This window comes from Musca vetustissima, unplaced genomic scaffold (genome assembly GCF_032173495.1).
Source record: "Musca vetustissima isolate MV318-11 ecotype Yass unplaced genomic scaffold, APGP_CSIRO_Mvet_v1 utg38055, whole genome shotgun sequence".
NCBI classification, from domain to species: Eukaryota; Metazoa; Arthropoda; class Insecta; order Diptera; family Muscidae; genus Musca; species Musca vetustissima.
In genome coordinates this window covers 182,617-203,171 of record NW_026877003.1, presented here as the reverse complement: position 1 = coordinate 203,171, position 20,555 = coordinate 182,617, and the positions used below count along the sequence as shown (strand labels likewise).

Below are 20,555 nucleotides of genomic sequence, written 5' to 3'. Positions count from 1 at the left end.
AAGCCATCCATTCTTTGACAAGCGATTTTACGTGCAGTGTGACGCGTCCAACCTAGGTGTCGGTGCAGTCTTGTACCAATTAGATGCTGAAGGTTTGGAACGACCCATCGCCTTTCACTCCGCTCAGTTATCCAAGGCTGAACGGAATTATAGCGTAACTGAGCGTGAGTGCTTAGCCGTTATTAGCGCCATCAAGAAGTTCAGGCCTTTTATTGAACTCATGCCGTTCACAGTGGTAACGGATCATAGCGCGCTAAAGTGGTTAATGGGTCAGAAGGACCTCAGTGGTCGATTGGCAAGATGGAGTCTCAAACTCCAAGGGTATAATTTTGATATACAGCACAGGAAAGGTACTCAGAATGTTGTCGCTGACACATTGTCGCGATTGCACATGGATGAGCTAAATATGTTTGTAGATGAGGGGCCCGTAATCGATTTAAATTCTCCTGAATTCAAGAGCGACGAATATTTGAAATTGATTGCGATGGTCAAGGAAAATCAAGACAGTCTTCTAGATTTGAAGATCTGCGATTCATTTGTGTACAAGAAAACTCTTCCATCCGATGGCAATCCAATTCATGAAAACTTCATATGGAAATTATGGATTCCTTCAGGTTTGACGAATACACTTATTGAAAAAGCGCATACTTCTACTGTGAAAAGCCATTGCGGTATTGGTAAGACTATCGCTGCGCTCAGGCAATATTTTTATTGGCCAAAAATGGCAAGGCAAATTCAAGAATTTATCAACGCTTGTGTTTTGTGTAAGGAGACGAAAGCTCCAAACAAAGTTCTGAGACCAAAAATGGGTTTTGAAACCGTAACTTGTAGACCATGGCAGAAGATCTTTATAGACTTCATAGGACCTTTTCCGAGATCGAAATCTGGCAACAGTTTTGTTTTCATTGTTCTAGATCACTTAACAAAATTCGTTTTGTTAAAGCCTTTGCCGAAAGCGAATACTAGAAGCGTAATAAAGTTTTTAGAAAGTGAAGTCTTTCATAAGTTTGGGGTTCCCCAAACAGTCCATTCCGATAACGGAAAGCAATTCACTTCTACCGAGTTCACAGATTTCTTAGAGAAATACGGATGCAAACCTATGAGAAATGCCGTGTATTCGCCACAGGCGAATGCATCGGAACGTGTGAACAGAACTATTATCTCGGCAATACGCGCTTATGTATCAGAAGATCAAAAGGATTGGGATCGTTTTCTATCGGCTATAGAATGTTCACTTCGGTCTACAATACACACTTCTACCGGATATTCACCGTATTTTTCATTATTTGGCTCACATATGGTCACGCACGCCAGCTATTACGATATAGTCGATAAACTTGGCGCTTTAGAAGACGGATCGATTGAAGTCGTACCGAAAAACAATGTATTGGAATTAGTTCGAAGCGCGATAAAGAAAAAACTACATGAATCATATGAGAAATCAGCGGCTCGGTATAATAGAAGATCTCGCGACGTCACGTTTAAACCCGGTCAAGAAATTCTAAGAAGAAACTTCGTGCAAAGTGACGCTTCCCGCCATTTCAATGCTAAACTTTGCCGGAAGTTCGTTAAGTGCCGTGTTGTTCAGAAATTAGGTAATTCCCTTTACTAAATTGAGGATTTACAGGGTAGGAGAATAGGAATCTACCACGCAAAAGACCTCCAACATATGGTACCCTCGAAGTAGACGCCCGGCTAGCTCAGTCGGTAGAACATGAGACTCTTATTCTCAGGGTCGCAGTTCTTCCCCACTCCAAGGTTATGATAGGTCGACTTCCCGAATTAGTTCTCCTCCGACAGGTCTCCGGTAACTCTTCGGGTTTGTTATGTCACCCTGTTGCCTACGTCATATTACACGAATCACCATTGCATGTGCAACACTGCACGGTGATCATATGTGCTGCTGACGTGTCAGGATTTGATTGGTTGATGCATTTTTGCAAATTAGCGATCCCTAACCGGCCTGGGGATTACTATCGCTTCATTCTCGAGAGTAGCGGCCGGCGAGTTAAGACTGAATACGTAAACGAAAAGAGGAAAGGAGAAACAGAAAGAAAAATAAAGGAATTTTACCGGTGTTAGAGTGTTGTGTGAAAATAATAAAAAAAAAACACTAATAAAGAGTGAAGAATATACATTCAAATGGATGCACTCTAAAAATAAAAAGTGTGTGTTTTCGTGAATTAACATTGAAATTGTTCAATGTTTTTTTCTTAACTGGTTGGGTTAATTTGTGCAAACCCAACAACAGTGAAAAGCCGCCACCGAGGCGCTGGGACTGTACCAGTGAATTACACATGATGGTGCACGCGCAGTTGGGTAACGGTACAGTGAGTTTTTTATGATACAACTAGGTTTGTTCGGGTATCAGTAAACCCACAAACATTTAATATAAAAAAAAATAGTGCCGCCAAAAATTTATTAACCCAATTCAGATTTAACCAACTCAAAATTTCATCCGCCCACCAACTTTTTTGCAAAAATCAGTGCCATCTAAATCAAATAACCCAATTCATACCGAACACTCTCATAAATCAGTACGCACCAACATTCCATAGCAAAAAAACTAGTGCCGCCAAAATTTATTCACCCAATTTAGACTTCAACAATTCGAAAATCAACCCGTCCACCAACATTCTATAAATAAAAGCTAGTGCAATCAAAATATAATAATTCCGGTTCAGACCTAAACATTTCGCAAAACAGTTCACACATCAACCTTCCATCAAAGAAATTTTGCACCACCATCAAATAAACCAGCCGTACCTCAGTTATCCCATAGCCCAGTACATACACAGCATTACATAGACAAATTCATACATCATCATCAATAGCCTGAAATTCAACCCACATCAACTGCCGTTATTAATTCAACTACCGTTAGCCCACATTTCGTCTCCTCAACATACCACCCTCAGTCGCGCAGCCTTCTGTTGTTGGATCCATGGCAATTGTAAGTAAATCCGTAGAAGACCTAACAGGAATCAAATTTACTGTAGAGCGGATATTAGAAAGATGTCCTGAATTCTGATTGGCAGCAGTGTCCTCATACCTTTACTATTAATTAATTAATCATAATTGATACAGACGTTATTATACATACATTATTATTATACCTTATTATTATACAGTTTTATTTCATTTTTTTTATAATCATTGTTAACTACGCCTCGGCGATCTCCCCATTTCAAAATTAACCATATTCTGGTATATTTTTTTTGATAAATACAGTCGTAGCGACGAAATCCTACATCACATCGAGCTCGATAGGTAAAGGAAATTTATTTCATTCTGAATTTTAAACCATTTTAACCCAAATATCTGGGGAAATCACCTGAGAGTATGTTCTAAATTCAGTCCTGGTATATTTCTTTAGTTTCCTAAAGCATATTTGTAAATCATTCATTTATATTACATCATCCTAAGGTTTAAGAAAAACTTAATCTTGAATATAATTGAATCCAATTGTTATTAGATGTAACTACTTTAAGCTTATATGGTATAACCTTTGAATAAACAATAAAAATGTTATCGAATTATGAATTGAAATGAAAGGTTTGAGCCATGAATTAATTGGTAAATAAAGAAAGGTAATGTAAAGGTAATTGGGCAGCCGTAATATAAGTATGGGGGTCCTCATGATTCAGAGGCCCATTAAGGGGGTTCAAGGTAGGAACCCATAGGGAGGGCAAAGGGTACCCAAACTCCACCTAGGGGTACCAGCAACAACAACATCAGCAACCAAATACAATCCAGCAACAACAACAATCAAAAACAATACAACAACATGTTTTAATGGTTTTCTTGTAAAATGATATAATGTTATTTTTGTATGTGCTCAAGTGTACCTCCTCGCCGCTAGAGTTTTAGCCGGAGCCATCTTAGCAAAATACCATCAACACCTTGGTAATGAATAGAGGTCATACTTGCCAGCCACATTACAAATGCTATATATGTGGGCAATATTGCAAATTTTTTAACATAGCTGAAGCGGGGGTTGAACCCCCAGCTATTGATCTGTCGTTGCAAACTGTTCATTATATTGACCTCCAAACTTTATTTTCGTGGAAGCTGTGTCTACTTTAATGTTACAAATAGGTTGAGGTGAACCAGTTTTTTATGTTCTCTATCGATTTGTGATTAAGCCACTCGTTTCACTGTCTTCGTGTCAAAGTAAAACTAGAAGCCAACAAAATGGGGACTACGCCCTTATGATGCTGACATTTTGAAACTCTATTTTGAGAGTTTTTGAATTTTACTTCTACCTTTAATACGCATACAGGAATTTCTAAAAATCGATTATAAGATTATTGTAGTCGCGAATCTGAGTAATACTCATCCGAATGTGAAAATTTTGTGCGATCAAATTTCTAAAAAACCTATTTTTCGGGTCAAATTTGTAGATCTGTCAACTGAATTATACGGTTACATATGCAAATACCTACCAATATGATAAATTCCAAGAACTTATTAATGAAATAACTAAAGACAGACAATAATTAACAAAAATGTCATTTCCGGTACAAAACCTTTCTTATTTTTTAAATTCTAAATAATTGCAATCAGGCCATAAACAATTCCTATCAACTACATCAGCATATATCCAATCAGCTCATAATATTTTCCAACGACTTAAACAAAATAACTAAAATTGCATGTTAATCAATTTTACCTAAGTAAGCATTATTATAACAATGTAAAGGTTTCATTTAAAAATTAAATAAAGAATTAAGTTAGTCTGATCCTTACACTGAACTTGAACGTTCATTTATTTAAAAAAAACGCTTTGGCTACGGTTGATAAGCGACAGAAGGAGTTTGACCGAAGAAGAATGGAACAAGATCAACCACAAATGCATCCTGCAAATCTGATCGAGGAATTGGCGAGGCGGGAGCAACAATTAGAACAAATCCGAAATGCTTATCTCTAACTACAGCGTAATCAGACCACAACCAACCAAGATTCGAACTCGATATTTAAAAATATATCTTACTTGCCAATCTTTACTGGAGGAAGCGACATCACCATCAATTCGTTCATCAGTAGCGCAGAATATTTCCTTACCACAATAGAAATATACAAGGTGAAGCAAAAAATACAGTAATTAACATCAAATATCCGGGCAATTGGGAACAGATTAAAAACCTCATCAAGTATATAAGAGAATATCTAACCTGAAAGTTAATAATGTAAGTAAATTAATAACAGAAATGCAAAATATAAAATATAAAGCAGATGAACTAACAATCAATTACAAAAATGCCCATTATACTGATTTGTCCAATATATATAGTATATTAGTAAACACAATTAAAGAAATGACACAAGGAACGCTACTTGGCAAAATATATGAAGAAACTAATATTAATGATATATTAAATATACTAACTAAAAGACGTTTTGAAGTCTCATGCATAAGAGAAGAATTTAGAAAATTAATTAAAACACCTAGATACAATAATAATTTCAATAGTAGTCCTTATAAAAATAAAAATCAAGGAAACACTTTTAATCAAATGCAAAGAGGAAAAGGAACTAATAATAACATAATAACAATGTTAACAGAAACCATAATAACACATATAATAATAATTATAACAAACATTTTAATAATAACAGACCAGAATGGTATAGAAATCAACATCATAATAACTCGAGAAATTTTCAGCTAAATAGAAATAATAATAGTTCAGGAAATTTTCAGAGGTTAGCACAGGTAGGACACCCAAGGCCAAATTCCGGACAATTTGCACGAATCAACCTTGGCAGGACCACGCTGAACCAATGGAAATCGATAATATATAAACCAAAAATTCTCAAATATTCCCAAAAACGGATAATGATGTACCTAAATGTACGAAATATAACAATAAAGAAGAAGTAGAAGTAAATGAATACGATCTGATACAAAATATTAATGAAAATGAAAAGCAAGAATTTAACAACAAATAACATATTTTTGAATACGACATCAGACTTTTTACCAATGATAAAAATAACAATAAAGAACAAAGAATATACAGCCTTGATAGATACAGGAGCCAGCATAAGTTTAAATGATGAGAATATAAATGATTTTAAAAAATACAAGTTACAAGACATTATTAAATTTAAAACCATTCAAGGAATTCGGAAAATAACTTACGAGGTATTTACAGACATACCAGAACTGTTTAATATCAGAAAAGGGCAAATTAATTTATAATAGGAATAGATTTACTAAATTCATTCAATACTATAATTAATATGGTAGACTGTAGAATTTCTTTTAACAAAAAATTTTATTATAAATCAATATAAAAATCTCCAGATTTGTACATTAGAAGTATAAGACTTTGACTGGAACAGAACAGGACTAGGACATTTAAATACAGAAAAATTGGAAGAGGTTATGAAAATCATTAACAAATTTAAAAATTTATTTTTTAAAGATAGGGAAACATCAACTCAATTACAAAAAGATATAGACCAAGAAACTTTTGAAGATACCATAAACGCAATAGATGACGGTAATTGGTCGTTAGCAACAATTCATTCAGCTGCAGAAAACTTACTTCATCATTACTTTGTGAAAGAGGAAATAGTTAACAAGTATAAAATACAAATAATTCTTACTAATAACAAAACAGAAGAACTTAAAACATTACATGGAAAGGAAATAATTGTTATTGCCGAATCAGATTTTGAAAATATGGGAGAAATATTTAGAAAGTATATATCAAAAGGAAACGTAGGAATTTATTCAGAGCTTTCAGATCATAATTACAACAAAGTCCAGGAAAAACTAATACAGTATTTTTCGGTTAATTGACCCTACGGTTAATTGGTTTCCACGCTTAATTGAACCACATGATGGGGCAAAAAATATTTCGTAGGAAAATACATGTAAATTTTCTCGGATAATTAAACCCTGTTAATTGATTTTCTCGCTTAATTGGTTCAAAATTCATGTCATCAAAAATAAATTTCCTTTTACGTTTCACCGGTTAATTGCATAATAATAATTGACAAATAATCTGTATTTTTTTACATACATATTTGACATAATTTAATTCAAAACATATGTTTATTGCTAAGGAAAAACTGCGAGAAAGCGTAATTTGTATTTGACATTGGATATTTTTAAATCATTAGTAGTTCCAATTATACGTGATTACTGTAATTGAACAAACCATGGTTCCTTTTGAGAATATGCATAGAATCACTTTCTGAGTCGATTTATGCATGTCTGTTGATGTTAAATCGTAAACAAAGTACATATCGCATTTATAATCCGGCCCAAGGACGAACCCTATTGAAATTGAGAAAAATCGCTTCAAATTACATATAGCTCCCATATATATTTTCGTCCGATTTTATGTAAATGATGCACCGAATTCCCTATATATTTTTACGAAATTTGGCATAGCATATTGATTTATGACTAGGATAGTGTGTGCTCAATTTTGTGAAAATCGGTTCAGATTTAGATATGCGTGATTTCAGTAATTGAACAAACAGTTCAATTAAGCGGGTATCGGATAATTGGTTTCTCGGTTAATTGAACAAAAAATTGTGCAAATTTTGTTGTGCAATTAACCGAAAAATACTGTACTTTCTTTCTGTTTCTGAAACAGGCCTACAAAAATAATAATATAGAACACACATCTTCATTGTTTTAATATTTTGTATTGCCGTACTTTACATCCACCACACATTGTAGACGTTTTTTCATCGAGATGATTAAATTGTGCAAGTCGTAATTGTTCAGGCTATATTTGACTTATGGTTAGGATCATTATTCTGTTGAATCCAAAGTTCATAGAACTGTTTTTTTTAATTTCTAAATATTGTTCATCCACGCGTTTGCATCCTTAAACCATTATTGACATTTTTCCAAATTTGGCTATTGGAATGATGTTCTGAATGTCTTTTAAATAAAATTGAACAAATAGCAATAGTTTCGGTTGCTCATTTAGAGGAATCCGCATTGTAATCAGCTGATTTGTACAGCTGTTATTGTTATTATGCATCACACTTGTTCGTAAACATAACGATGTATCGACAATTCTCTTATGTCCCCTCTATTCGTATCACTTGGAAATAGTTCAGATCTCCCCGCGTATGGTGTCTTTGTTTGTCGTGTCGTTATCAAATAAATATGCGGATTTTACAAAAAATGTAATAAATTTTAAATGAAATATATCGTATAGATGTAAGTCTGATGCATGTTATTGTTGCTGTTAAAGAACCAAAAAAATCGTTTATAATTCATTCGTTTAAAAGCCTCCCTCTCATAATCTTCTAATTGCTTGTGATGTAAGGGGTTTTTATATTCTCTAGGTAGGCAAAATTAGTCAGGGACTGAAGAAAACTGTTGTCTGATCAGAATCAGATCTAAACCAAATGTGGTGGTCACTATACCTAATCTATATGATACTTAAATTTAAAATACTACAAATCAGGTAAAAACGGAGTTAGGTTTGGCCGTGCAGAACATTTTATACCCTCCATAGGTAGACATTCAAAATACCTAAAGTCTGTCTATGGCATGGTAAATTTTTGTAGCAAGAAGCAGAAAATATATCCAACTATAGCCAGTTCGTATGAAAAACGACCCCAAAATATCGAATAAATGGAGTCCCATATAATGATTTACCCAAAAGTTTGAGCTTACATAGTTATTTTTATTTAATTTAAATAGTTAATCAAATATTAGAGTGATTTCTGTATTTCCTTTAATTATATATGTGTATACTTATAGTAGTCTTTGCCGGTTGATAAAATATGTAGCCGGTCATCCCACCGGTTGGGGCGGGTGTGAGTGGCGTGGGACCGAACGAAAGACGATTTTTCTATGCAATGAGCATCGAAATATTAAAAAAACAATTAAGCTTAAAATGGACAGAATAATCAAAATACCGCAAATTATGTTGTAATGTTATATGGAGGCTACCTAAATTGGACATATACATATATAGAGTTCAAAATACTTATTTACTGCCAATTTTGTAATTTTTGATAAGGGGCTTTGCTACCCAATGAGAATGTAAAATATGTGGACCGATATTTAAAATTCCGGTAAGACAATTTATTAATCAATGGACAACCAAAGTTACATATTGCAGCTAATTTGGTTGTGACATGACCATAATTCTCAAAATACCGTCAATTTGCAGATACCGTAATACGTAGGTTAAACCCAAAAGAGAAACCGATATATCCCATTGTTATACCCTCGGCCTTATGGCTGATGTGGGGGATATACACATTGGTGCACCAAAAACTGAATATTAGTTTTAGACCTCATATTTACTTGGACCAACTCCTTTTCAGACAATTTTGAAAAGATTTACAAATGTCCGTCCCATTGTGTCTGGCTGCTTGGTGCGTACGATAAATCTCAAAGTGAGTAACCGGTTTTCATCAAAAACTTTGGACGCATTACTATTTTTACCTAAGATGGTCCGATATCAAAGATGAAACCCACTCCTTCTGGCACCTCTTCCAATTTTTCAACATTTTCAAAATTTGATAATCCAATAACACTCGTAATCGGTCAAAATTTTTCTGAATATTAGTTTTATAATATCAAATAATAAAAATAATATATCAATCTTGAAATGGGTCCCGTTGGTCCACTCCTTCTGAAACCCCACCCACAAAGTGTAACATTTAAAAAATTTTGTAAATCCAATATCGTCTGAATGTCTGATTTAATCCAAACTTTACAAATCGTAATATTTTTCCAATCCAATCCGCCATACATTCATAGTTGAGTTTTGACATAATCTACCTTAGCGGTCCAGAAGGAGGATTTTACATATAGAAGGTATTTTACCTGAAGAAACAGCCATTTCTTCTACCAGACTATAAACAAACGTTTAACTATTTGTGTCCCGAAATGGCAACTTACCACCACTTCAGTTCTAATAGTGTGGGTTGAATCTACATATATTTGAAAGTCCTCCTTTGTCGACATGTCGATTTAGAAGGTTGAAACACATTAAATGCTAAATATAAGGGTAGAATATTGTTACTTTATTTATACATTGATATTTTATGTATGTATATTTAGCAAATTACTATAGAAACATTTAAAAAAAACTACAACTGCAAATATACAATCCTCCAAAATTAATAATGATTTTTTTGTTTCAGAAAATTTCTACATTACCGATCAATTTTTATTCAACCATGTCGTCGACTGCACTCGGAACAAAACACAATTGTTATAGCATCGGCAGTTCGTACACCATGGGGTTATCCTTTAGGTGAAATATCATTGGTGCGATCAAGTTCGCTAATGACTGTGGCTCTGGAGGCAGCTGTCAAACAATCCGGTGCCCCATTAGAGAAAATAAAATACATTTGTATAGCTGAAAAATTTAGCAAAGATTTACAATTAAATGTAGAAGAATTGTGTAATGGGTATTTAAAGAAAGCTAACTTTCAAATTGTAAAAGAGGAAGATAACACGGCCTATACATATATCGTGAAAAGTATTGGCTCACTACTGGCTGGTACTTCTGATTTTGTAATTGTTGGAGGTGTGGAGACGGCCTCGGAAAATCCAAATAAACAGGAGGGTATACTTAATGGTGATTACTACAAAGCATTACACCATAGGGCCACATTTCAAGGTTTCTATGATGCTGAATTGGTACCGTTGCGGATACTACAACAATTACCGAATCAAAGAAGATTTCAAATTGAAATTGAGCAAGATGAAGTTAATGAGGAATATAGCTCAACATATAATGGAGCTGCGGCATTGGTACTTACCACCATGTCAAAGGCATTGGAGTATAACATAAAACCTTTAGCTAAACTAAAACATTATAATATTGTGAACAACTCCCCTGTTGAGAAGATACCCCAAGAAGCAAGAAATTTAGTGGAAAGATCAAATTTGGATATAAGCCAAATAATTCATTGGGAAATTAATAATAATGCATTGTCCACAATTCAGGATAAATTTAATATAACCGAAAATATAAACCCATATGGTTGTAGTTATTTAACTAATAACTCAGCAGCTTCATTATGTCGCATGCTGACCCACATGAGTCACAACTTGTGGCCTAACAATTCTGGTGCTGTAATTCATTCAGATGACAGCAACACATTTATGGCAATCATGGAAAAATTGTAAGTAGTACACCCATTTACTATTGTATGCACTTAACTAACATAATTTTTTTCTAGACATTATCCTAATCCAAATGGTGGTCTACCTCGTTTAACATTGTTCACCAAAGATCCGTGCCATTTGTGTGAAATGTTGGTGGTCGATTTAGAAATGAACTTCCTTGGAGAATATGAACTAGAAAAAGTATATATCGACAAGAAGGAAAATGTAAGATTTTTACGTTTATATCGCCATGATATCCCAGTTCTATATTTGAATGGTCAATTTTTGTGTATGCATCGTTTGAATGCTAGACTTTTACGACAAAAATTGAACTTTTTGAAGAAACGACAAATAGAATAAAGGAAGAATTATTACTTACTCGTGGTGAGAATTCATTATTTGTGGATAATAATCAATTTTTGATCTCAATAAATTATACTAATGCGAAACTGAAGACTAAATTATTTTTAAAGATTCTCTATAACTTGCAAATTCGAACACATCACTGTTAAATTCGATAAACAATTTTACATAATATGGATTTTTAAGTTTATATCGCCATGATATCCCAGTTCTATACATTAATTGTAAATTTTTGTGTATGCATCGTTGAATGCTACACTTTTACGACAAAAATTGGAAATATGCATCATATATTCAATCTTGTGGCCCTTTCTATGCTAGAAATATAAAAACACCCTCTACGAACTTCAAATAAAAATGTCATTGAATATATAGGCGGTCAAGTTGCTCGGCGGCAGCATTTGTGTCGCATCAGGCTAGAAAATATAGTGTCTCCTCATTGACAGGCAAAACCTTTCCAACAGACTCCTGCGGACAGTTCGAGAAAACAGCTATATATATTTTTTTCTTGTTTTCGTTAATTTAAAGACCCCCCTCATGATTCAAACGAATGACACCTATTGTATTCAGCAACCCCTAAACTATAACGATATATTTTTAAACTAAGCGCACAAATGTAGGTGCAATTGAAACCTTATAAATGCCAACGTAAAATTGATTTGCGACATTAGAGTAGCAAATGTGAATATTCTTTTCACAATCTGCTCTCAACATGGAACGTTGGCACAATAAATTGGCAATTGTTACCGGAGCCAGTGGAGGTATAGGTGCTGCATGTGCCAGAACTTTAGTTGGAGCCGGGCTAAGAGTTGTTGGTTTGGCTAGAAGGGAAGCCAAATTGAAAGAGTTACAAGAGAGTTTACCTGAAAGGCAAAAATCTCTCTTTATACCACGAAAATGTGATGTCTCTAAAGAGGATGAGGTCATTAAAACTTTTGAATGGACTGAAAAACAATTAGGCGGTGCTGATGTTCTACTAAACAATGCTGGGTAATAAAAATCAAATTTGTAATTACTCCAATTTAATTTTATTCTTTTTATTTTCCGTACAGAATAACACGTGAAACGGAATTAATTGCTCCCGGCAATACCGAGAAAATACGGCAAGTAATCGACACTAATGTCATGGGAGTACTATGGTGTACACGTGAAGCATTCCAGCGCATGCATAAACGAGGCAATGAGGCTCATATATTGATTATAAACAGCATTGCAGGTCAACAAGTGTTAAATTTTATAGATGTCTTACCATCATTTAACATATATCCGGCTACAAAATTTGCCATTACCGCAATGACCGAAACATATCGTCAAGAATTTCAATTACATAAAAGTAAAGTTCGAATTACTGGCATTTGCCCAGGTGCTGTCAATACAAATATCTTTCCCGAAGAAATACATTTTTATGTTAAGGATATGCCACGGCTGGATCCGGATAATATTGCCGATGCTGTAGTGTTTGCACTGAGATCACCACCCAATGTTCAGGTATTTTCAAAAATAAATTATGAGATTAAAATTGAAATTAATTTTTTTTGATTATTTTTAGATACATGAAATTACTTTGAAGCCAATGGGAGAGATGTTTTGAATTCATGAATGAATGCTAATTCGTATACTGAAATAAATATTCATATTACAAAACAAAATAAAATACGTATGATTGGATTATTTTAGTAAGAATCCTTATAAAGAGAGTACAAGTTATTGCTGCTATAATGAATGGTATTTTCTGAAAAAATATATGGAAACATATTACTAATTCGCTGTATGAAGGAAATTAGGATTGGAAGATAGTCGGAAATTTGTTGTCACATCTATTCACTTTAGGCACAAGACTGGGGAAGGAATATTCTGTACATTTGAATATTGAATAAATGATGCGTATCGTAAGGGCTTGTAAAAACTCCTATTTATTTTTTATCTATTTATTTATTTCATAGTGCCCAGGCTGTAAGCTACATTTCACAATTAAATATAAATTTTATTGTATTAAGCGGCTTAAATGTAAAAGGGAGGGATATTGAACTACTAAAGAATATTATACCGATTAAATTACAAAAAAAAAAGTTTTTGATTATTATAGGTTATGATTAAAAAATTTGATTAAGTGGATTATGACTACTCCAGTAGGAATGGAATGGAAAATTATTATATATAAAAATGAGTTGTGTTTTTATCTAAATAATTTGTATCACAAATATAAAAAAATTAAACATACATACGTACATTAAAAAATTTAATTGATAACAGATAACAGAATACCGGCTATGTCGCAGCTGCAGGTGATCGGTATGGGCCAAAGGGTATTTATAGGGCTTGTCTGATATTATCATACATACCAAGTCTATGGGAAAATGTAACTTAAACCTTAATCCGAAAGCTGGGAAGCCAAGTCATACGTTGCCTTTGGGCTATATACCGATTATCCTCTGCCTTGTTTCTATTCAAGGCACTTGAAGGGTTAATAGACCTCGAAATTAGGAGCACCATAAATTCGAACAATATCAGCAAATCCCAACATGCCTACATCAAAGGCAAATCTGTGGACACTACCTTACACGAGGTTTTCGGATATATCAAGAAGAATATGAAGAATTCTAATTATACATTGTATGCGTTCCTCGATATCGAAGGAGCCTTCACCAATGTGAAGCTGGACATTCTGGGGGGTTACTCTGTATTGCGTTGCGAAAGCCAGTGCGATGCGAAAGCTAAATGCGTTAAGAGTGCAATTTGGTACTCTGTATCGTTCACGCAAATGCATTCGCAAAATAAATCGAAAATAGGGCAAAACTGGCACCACAAAGTAAACAATAACGAAGAATGACAAAAGGAAACGTCAAAAAATTGTAAATAAAAACATATTCTTATGTGGTACGAGTGTTTTTTTTTTTTAAACAAAAATGATGAACCAACTAAAAAAAGAATTTTAAGAGATCGATCAAATATACTCTACCTAAGTGAACACGGGTATGAAAATAGAAGTACGAATAATGTGACAAAAAATTTCAAATATTTAATTTTTATAAATTTTTACAAAATGTTAGTCTCAATAAAGATGCGTTTATGTTTTTAATAAACGCTATTAAAAATGACCTCGTCGTTCCAAATAGATCCACAGCAATTTCAACTCCAATAAAAGTGGCCACTGCTTTGAAATTGCTTGGACAAGGTGGCTATTAACACCAACCTGTAAATATGCACACATAGTTTCACATTTTATATATAAAATATTACTTTTTTCCAACCAGCGACATCTCTTACAGGAGGTCCATCTGAATTAAGGTCATCATTCAGTTTTCTCTACAAATTTTTGGCGCGTCGTTTCGCATTTGAACTCTGCAACTGGCCCCTTGCCAAATCGCTGTATTGCACCATAAAATCTACTAAAGTTTGGAACTGACGGTGCTGAGTCGTCAACTGTAACTTTTTTTGGCTTTCACCCAAAATAATTATCAATTTAGATATAAATAAAAACTTTAATTGTGCTTACTTACATGTTTCGCTTCAGTTGCGTTTGCTATTTTGTTAACGCAAGATATTTGCGTTTAACGAACGAGTTTGACATGCGTTTTCGTATTACAGATTGCGGTGATGCCACATTTGTGTAAAGTATATGCGAAAGGAGATACGAAAACGAATTAGAGAGTACCAATTACGCGATGCGATACAATTTTTCTTACGCATCGCAATACAGAGTAACCCCCCTGCTCTCGAATCTTCAGCTGTCTCTTCTCGCATAAAGGAATGCATTGATAGAATCCTGGAAAGCAAAATTATCAATTCATCTATTTGAGAGAGTTACGTGAGGAAATCTGTCAACTGGGGAACACCGCAGGAGGGAGTACTATATCTTCTGGTGATAATTTTTGTATTCAGAAGACAAGAATTGACCTACAGATTTGTATAATCATTTCAAATTTTAGATATGTTTGTTTGACTGCTCACCACCATTGATGCTATCTCAAAAATGAATTTTTTTGCCAGATTTTTACTCTATAATATTCCATATTATAATAACACACATTGTTTGTTTATTTTTATTAATTTTTCATTTTATTTTTATAATAGTTTATCTTTATACGACAAAAATTGTTTATTGTTATTATTTTATATATATATATATAGTTTATATTATATATACTTTACTTTTCACAAATACTTATTTACTTACTAAGCAGTTTGTTTTATTATTTATAATTAAATATATATTATTTATATTGTTATACATATATAGGTATATTTATATATATTATTTTAAACTTATATAATATTTCACAAAATAAACATTATTTTTTATGTTTGTTTGTTATCTTTTTCATACATGATACAACTTTTCGTTTTTTTAATTTATGAATATTTTAATTTGTTATTTTATCAATGTGTGTGTGTGTTTAGCCAATTGGGGTTTTTTATTGGTTAGCAAAATGCGGAAATATATTTTTTTTGAATTTATGATTTTTTTGGTTATGTGGCGGGGCGGGTGGGAAATTGTTCATTATTATTTTTTATTTATTTGTAGACTTAAAAGCAACAGGTGGAAGGTTATGCATACATGTAATACAGGAAGGTAATTTTAACCATTGTCTGTCAGTTGGATGGGCCGACTCTGTATTGAATTTTTATTATATCTTTAAAAATATTTTTAAACATAAATGAAGACTTGCTGATAAATTACATAAATAAAAAATACATTTTACAAAAAAAGAAATACAAAAAAAAAAAATATACAAATAGGTAATGGGGGTTTTCTGGGAAATTTTGGGATTTTTTGTATTTTGAGTTTTACTGCTAAAATCATAATGGAAGATAATATTATTAAAAAAAAATATTAAGAGGATAGATTTTCAGCCTTTGTTTTTAGTTTTGGTAGACGACAAGTGTTGTTTTTTTTGCTAAGCTAAAAAAAATTAAATTTTATTATACCCTCTTAATTTTGTTTTTGGTTTATAAATTAAAAATTGTTTAAAAATATTTTGAGTTTTATCCATCTACATACATTTTTGTATTGTTTCAGATATTTGAAATTTTGTAAACTAGAGTTTTTATTTTATTTTTGCTTTATTAATTTTTTTGTCAACAATTTTATTTTAACTAGTTTCGTGTCATGGTGGTTTTCTCAAATTTCAATTCCATATTATTCCTCAAATAAATAGATTTGTATGTAGTTCTAAAGAAAAAAAATTAAATTTTAAAAAATTTATTTTTAAAAAATATTGAAGAAAAAATATCATAATTGGGAAATAAAAATACAAAAGCGAAGACTTATGTGGAGTTTAATGCAGCAGCGAGCCTTGGACTATGCGATGCATAAATTGAAATATTTTTTTAAAACAAATTAAATTATTTTTTTAATAAAATGATTTTTTTTGTAAATAAAGAAATATAATTAACCGTTTAAATGCAAAAAATTCTAATTATATTTTTAATACCAAACACCCTGGGAGTAGTGGCAATGCATGTGTAAAATGTTCAAGTTATATTGCGTGCTCTACGTTTATCTTCTCTTGATATTAAAATAATATTTTAATTAAATTTTCCACACTGTTTTTTCAAAATCCTTTGCATTTTAAATAGTTTAAATTTCCATGTGAATATTACGTGTGGCCAATATACTGTGAAGATGGATGTATGTAATTATCATGTGTTTAAAAAAATAATTTTTTGGGGGATATTCATTTCTTCAGTTTAAAAAGTTGCATATTATTGTTTTTCTCTTTTCTGCAAACGGTAGGTAGGTTAGGTCTGTTTGTTTGGGTAAAATGGATTAGTATATATTTTTTGTTTGTTATTGTATATAGATTGCAGTTCTACATTCAAATATATATAGAGTAGTTGTAGTAGTAAGTTGTATTTGTTTTGTTGTTTCCAATATTTTGTAAAGAATATTTTTGTTATAATATATGTTTATTTTGAATTTTTCTTTTTTGTTTTATTTTCAAAAATCGTATTTTTGTTTTCTATTAATTTTTGGTATATTTCTCTTGTTAATTTTTTAGAAGGAGGACTGCATAGTTTCCGGTTTTTTTATATATAACATGCAGTATATAGCTCTGGCTTAAGATGTATTGTTATGAGTTAAGGGTGATGGGATGGGGGGAACAACACTGACAATGCTTAAACACAATAACTGAAAAGTCTGTAGGTCAAGAGGAAATAGTTGTTTAGGGATTTATTGTAACATTAATTTCATAATTTCAGAAATGTATTTCGGAAACTCCGACTATGGCAAATTTTCTTAAAAGCAGTCGACTTGTTTAAAGATAAACAATATTAAATAAATGATCGCTTTATTTCTATCTTTCAATTAAAAAAAATTCTGAGTCAATAGCCTTTTTTTAGATGATCCAAATAAAATTATTTAGGTTTCGATTTTGTTCTATATGAATTGGCATTGTTTACAAAATGTGTTATGTACCCCTTAATACAAAAACATGATATTCTGCAATTCTACTCCGCCTCCAAGATCTAAAACGACAAATAGATCTGAATATATTCTAAGCACTTCTATAAATGTATGAACTTTTGGAAGTTTTCTACCAAAGGAAAGACTTCAACAGATATAAATAACAAAACTGCCTTTTCGCCGGTCTTCAAATTAATTTTTTTTAATGAAAGAATGTCTTCAAGAGGTCTACTATTAATAAAAGGGATGACAATCAAATCTGTCTACTATAGATAGAAGGATTGCGAGAAGTTATTCTAGAAGAATATTAACAATAAATGCCCACAGGATTTCTATGAAAAACACTTATTATTACATCTACTGATAAACGAAAGGACTACAGGTCTACTATATTCTTTCACTATCAAGAAGGACATTCTACAGATTTTCTATATAAGTAATGTATCCGTCAGTCCTAATATATTACAATGTTTTAGAAATTCTACTGAAAAGAGGCCATCGAACAGGACTTCTATGAAAATTATACCTTCTACAGAGAGACATTCTACAGATCTTATACAGAAATAATATATCCGTCAGTCCGAATATATTGAAATTTTTAGGACCTCTACTGGTAAAAGGCCTTCTATGAAAAGTATGCCTTCTATAGTTCTGCTATATCATTTAACTTTGCAAAGAGAGACAATCTAAAGTTCTTCTATAGAAATAGTATATCCGTTAGTCTTTTTTATTGAACATTTTTAGGTCCTCTACTGATAAAAGGCCATCGAAAGGCCTTTTATGAAAATACTGCATTCTACAGGTCTGATATGTCCTTTTATTATCAAGAGATTTCTAAATGACTTTCACCGATCATAAAAAATCTTCTGCAATCACAGAGACCTCCTATTTTCTATAGAAATTATGTATTCGTGAGGTAAAATAAATTTAAAATTTTTAGGACGTCCACTTATAAAATGCCATCGAAAGAAATAATGTATTCATTAGGTCTAATATATTTCTAAATGACTTTCACCGATCATAAAAAATCTTCTGCAAACATACTTCTATAGTTTATATTGAAAGTAGTTTAAGTCCATTTTTTCTTATAGTAACATATTTCAAGGTTTTTGGTTTGATTTGTTTCAAAAATATTTTTAAGTGGTATTATTTTTGTTTGTGGTTTTGTATCCTTAAACACGATATAATATATAAACTTTTCTAGAAAACCTAGACTTTTATCAAAACCTAAAATGGACTTAAACTACTCTCAAAATAAACGACTCATTTATTCTATAAATGGAAGGCCAATTACTTTTCCTCGTCTTTGGAATAAGCTTTCAGTGATAACTTTACCGGCCTGTTACTCAGTCTTACATCTGACACACAGACTAAATTTCAAATCGTTTTGGGTCGCCAGTATAATTTATTTCTATATGAAACACCTGACAGTATTTTCATATGGAGTGAACCACCATATAAATGAAAAACCTTATACATATTTATACAAAAATAAAATCTTGAGCCGATAGAAACAAATCATCAATAAGGCCTACTACAGTAAAAGCAGTAAGGCTGCTACAACAACGATAATAGTTTGGCTCACCTTCAAGGGGTTTTTAAATCACTGTTGGAACTTATTTCCATGTGAAAACCTTGATGCCTTTTTCATATGGAAGAGCGAATCACTCACAACCATTGGCCATTGACCGAAGACATTTTGATTGTGTTTTTTTTATACACGAAGGTCTTTTACAGGCTTCGTATAAGGCAATTCCAACCCTTCCAAAAATACAACAACAATAACAGTTTGGAACACATTCAAGGGATTTTCGGATCACGGTTCGAATTTCTGTTATTTATTTCTGTGTGAAAACCTCATTTTAATACGGAAGAGCGAATCACTCTCAACAATTTTCCTTTGATCGAAGACATTTTGACGGTGTTTTTTATACACGAAGGTATTCCACAGACTTCATCCACATAAGGCCTTACTGATCTTTCTGGAAATGGAGGAGCTTAAACATATTTGTATATACAGTTGAAATCACTTATTATGACGGCCAAGGGACCTCAAACGATATGTCGTTATAAACGATGTCAAGAAAAAGCAGAACCTTTATCGGGACTTTGGACATAGCTGTTATAACCAACGTTATAAATGGCGTCGTTACAAACGATAAATAATTTCTACACAAACAAAGTCTTCAACCGATATAAAAACCTTCAGTAAGGTATGAAGCAGTTTGGCTCATTTTCAAGAAACTTTTGTTGCATTTCTTTTTATTTATATAACTTAAGACTTTTCAGTTGGTGTGTTACTAGCTTTGTTATATATTCAATGAATGTGTATTTTGTTGATGAAGTGGGCGGCGTTTAGACAACATCGATTATTTTTTTAAACTTCCATTTTAAAATTTTCTTTTTGTTATCGTTTTAAATTTCAAAAATTAGTTTTACTATTTTTTACTTGTTTCTGTATAACATTGATTGAATTTTTTATTATTTTTATAGCAATTTTTGTTGTTGTTGTAACAGTAGTGTTTTTTATTTATTTTTATTATTATTTTATTTGTTTTTTTAATAGTTTATCATATATTTATATATTAGGTATTATAATAGGTTTTCTTTGTTGTTGTAATAGTAATAGTAGTTGTTGTTTTTGTTTGTTTTTTCAAATAAAGAAAAGTC

The 20,555-nt window shown here is 32.2% G+C and overlaps 1 protein-coding gene across 1 annotated transcript; it reads left to right on the top strand.

Moving 5' to 3' along the window:
- The first annotated feature begins 12,188 nt into the window (after nt 1–12,188).
- LOC133321525 (farnesol dehydrogenase-like) lies at nt 12,189–13,067 on the top strand. Its single transcript, XM_061530609.1, has 3 exons — nt 12,189–12,466; nt 12,529–12,964; nt 13,026–13,067. Exons 1-3 carry the CDS (start codon nt 12,189–12,191, stop codon nt 13,065–13,067), a joined length of 756 nt encoding a protein of 251 aa, XP_061386593.1.
- Nucleotides 13,068–20,555: the final 7,488 nt, after the last annotated feature.

Excerpts from the sequence above, each read along its gene's own strand:
- LOC133321525 (XM_061530609.1), top strand. The coding sequence starts at position 12,189 with ATGGAACGTTGGCACAATAAATTGGCAATTGTTACCGGAGCCAGTGGA. Across the intron at positions 12,467-12,528 it reads GTTCTACTAAACAATGCTGG|AATAACACGTGAAACGGAAT; the intron begins GTAATAAAAATC and ends TTTTCCGTACAG. Across the intron at positions 12,965-13,025 it reads GATCACCACCCAATGTTCAG|ATACATGAAATTACTTTGAA; the intron begins GTATTTTCAAAA and ends GATTATTTTTAG.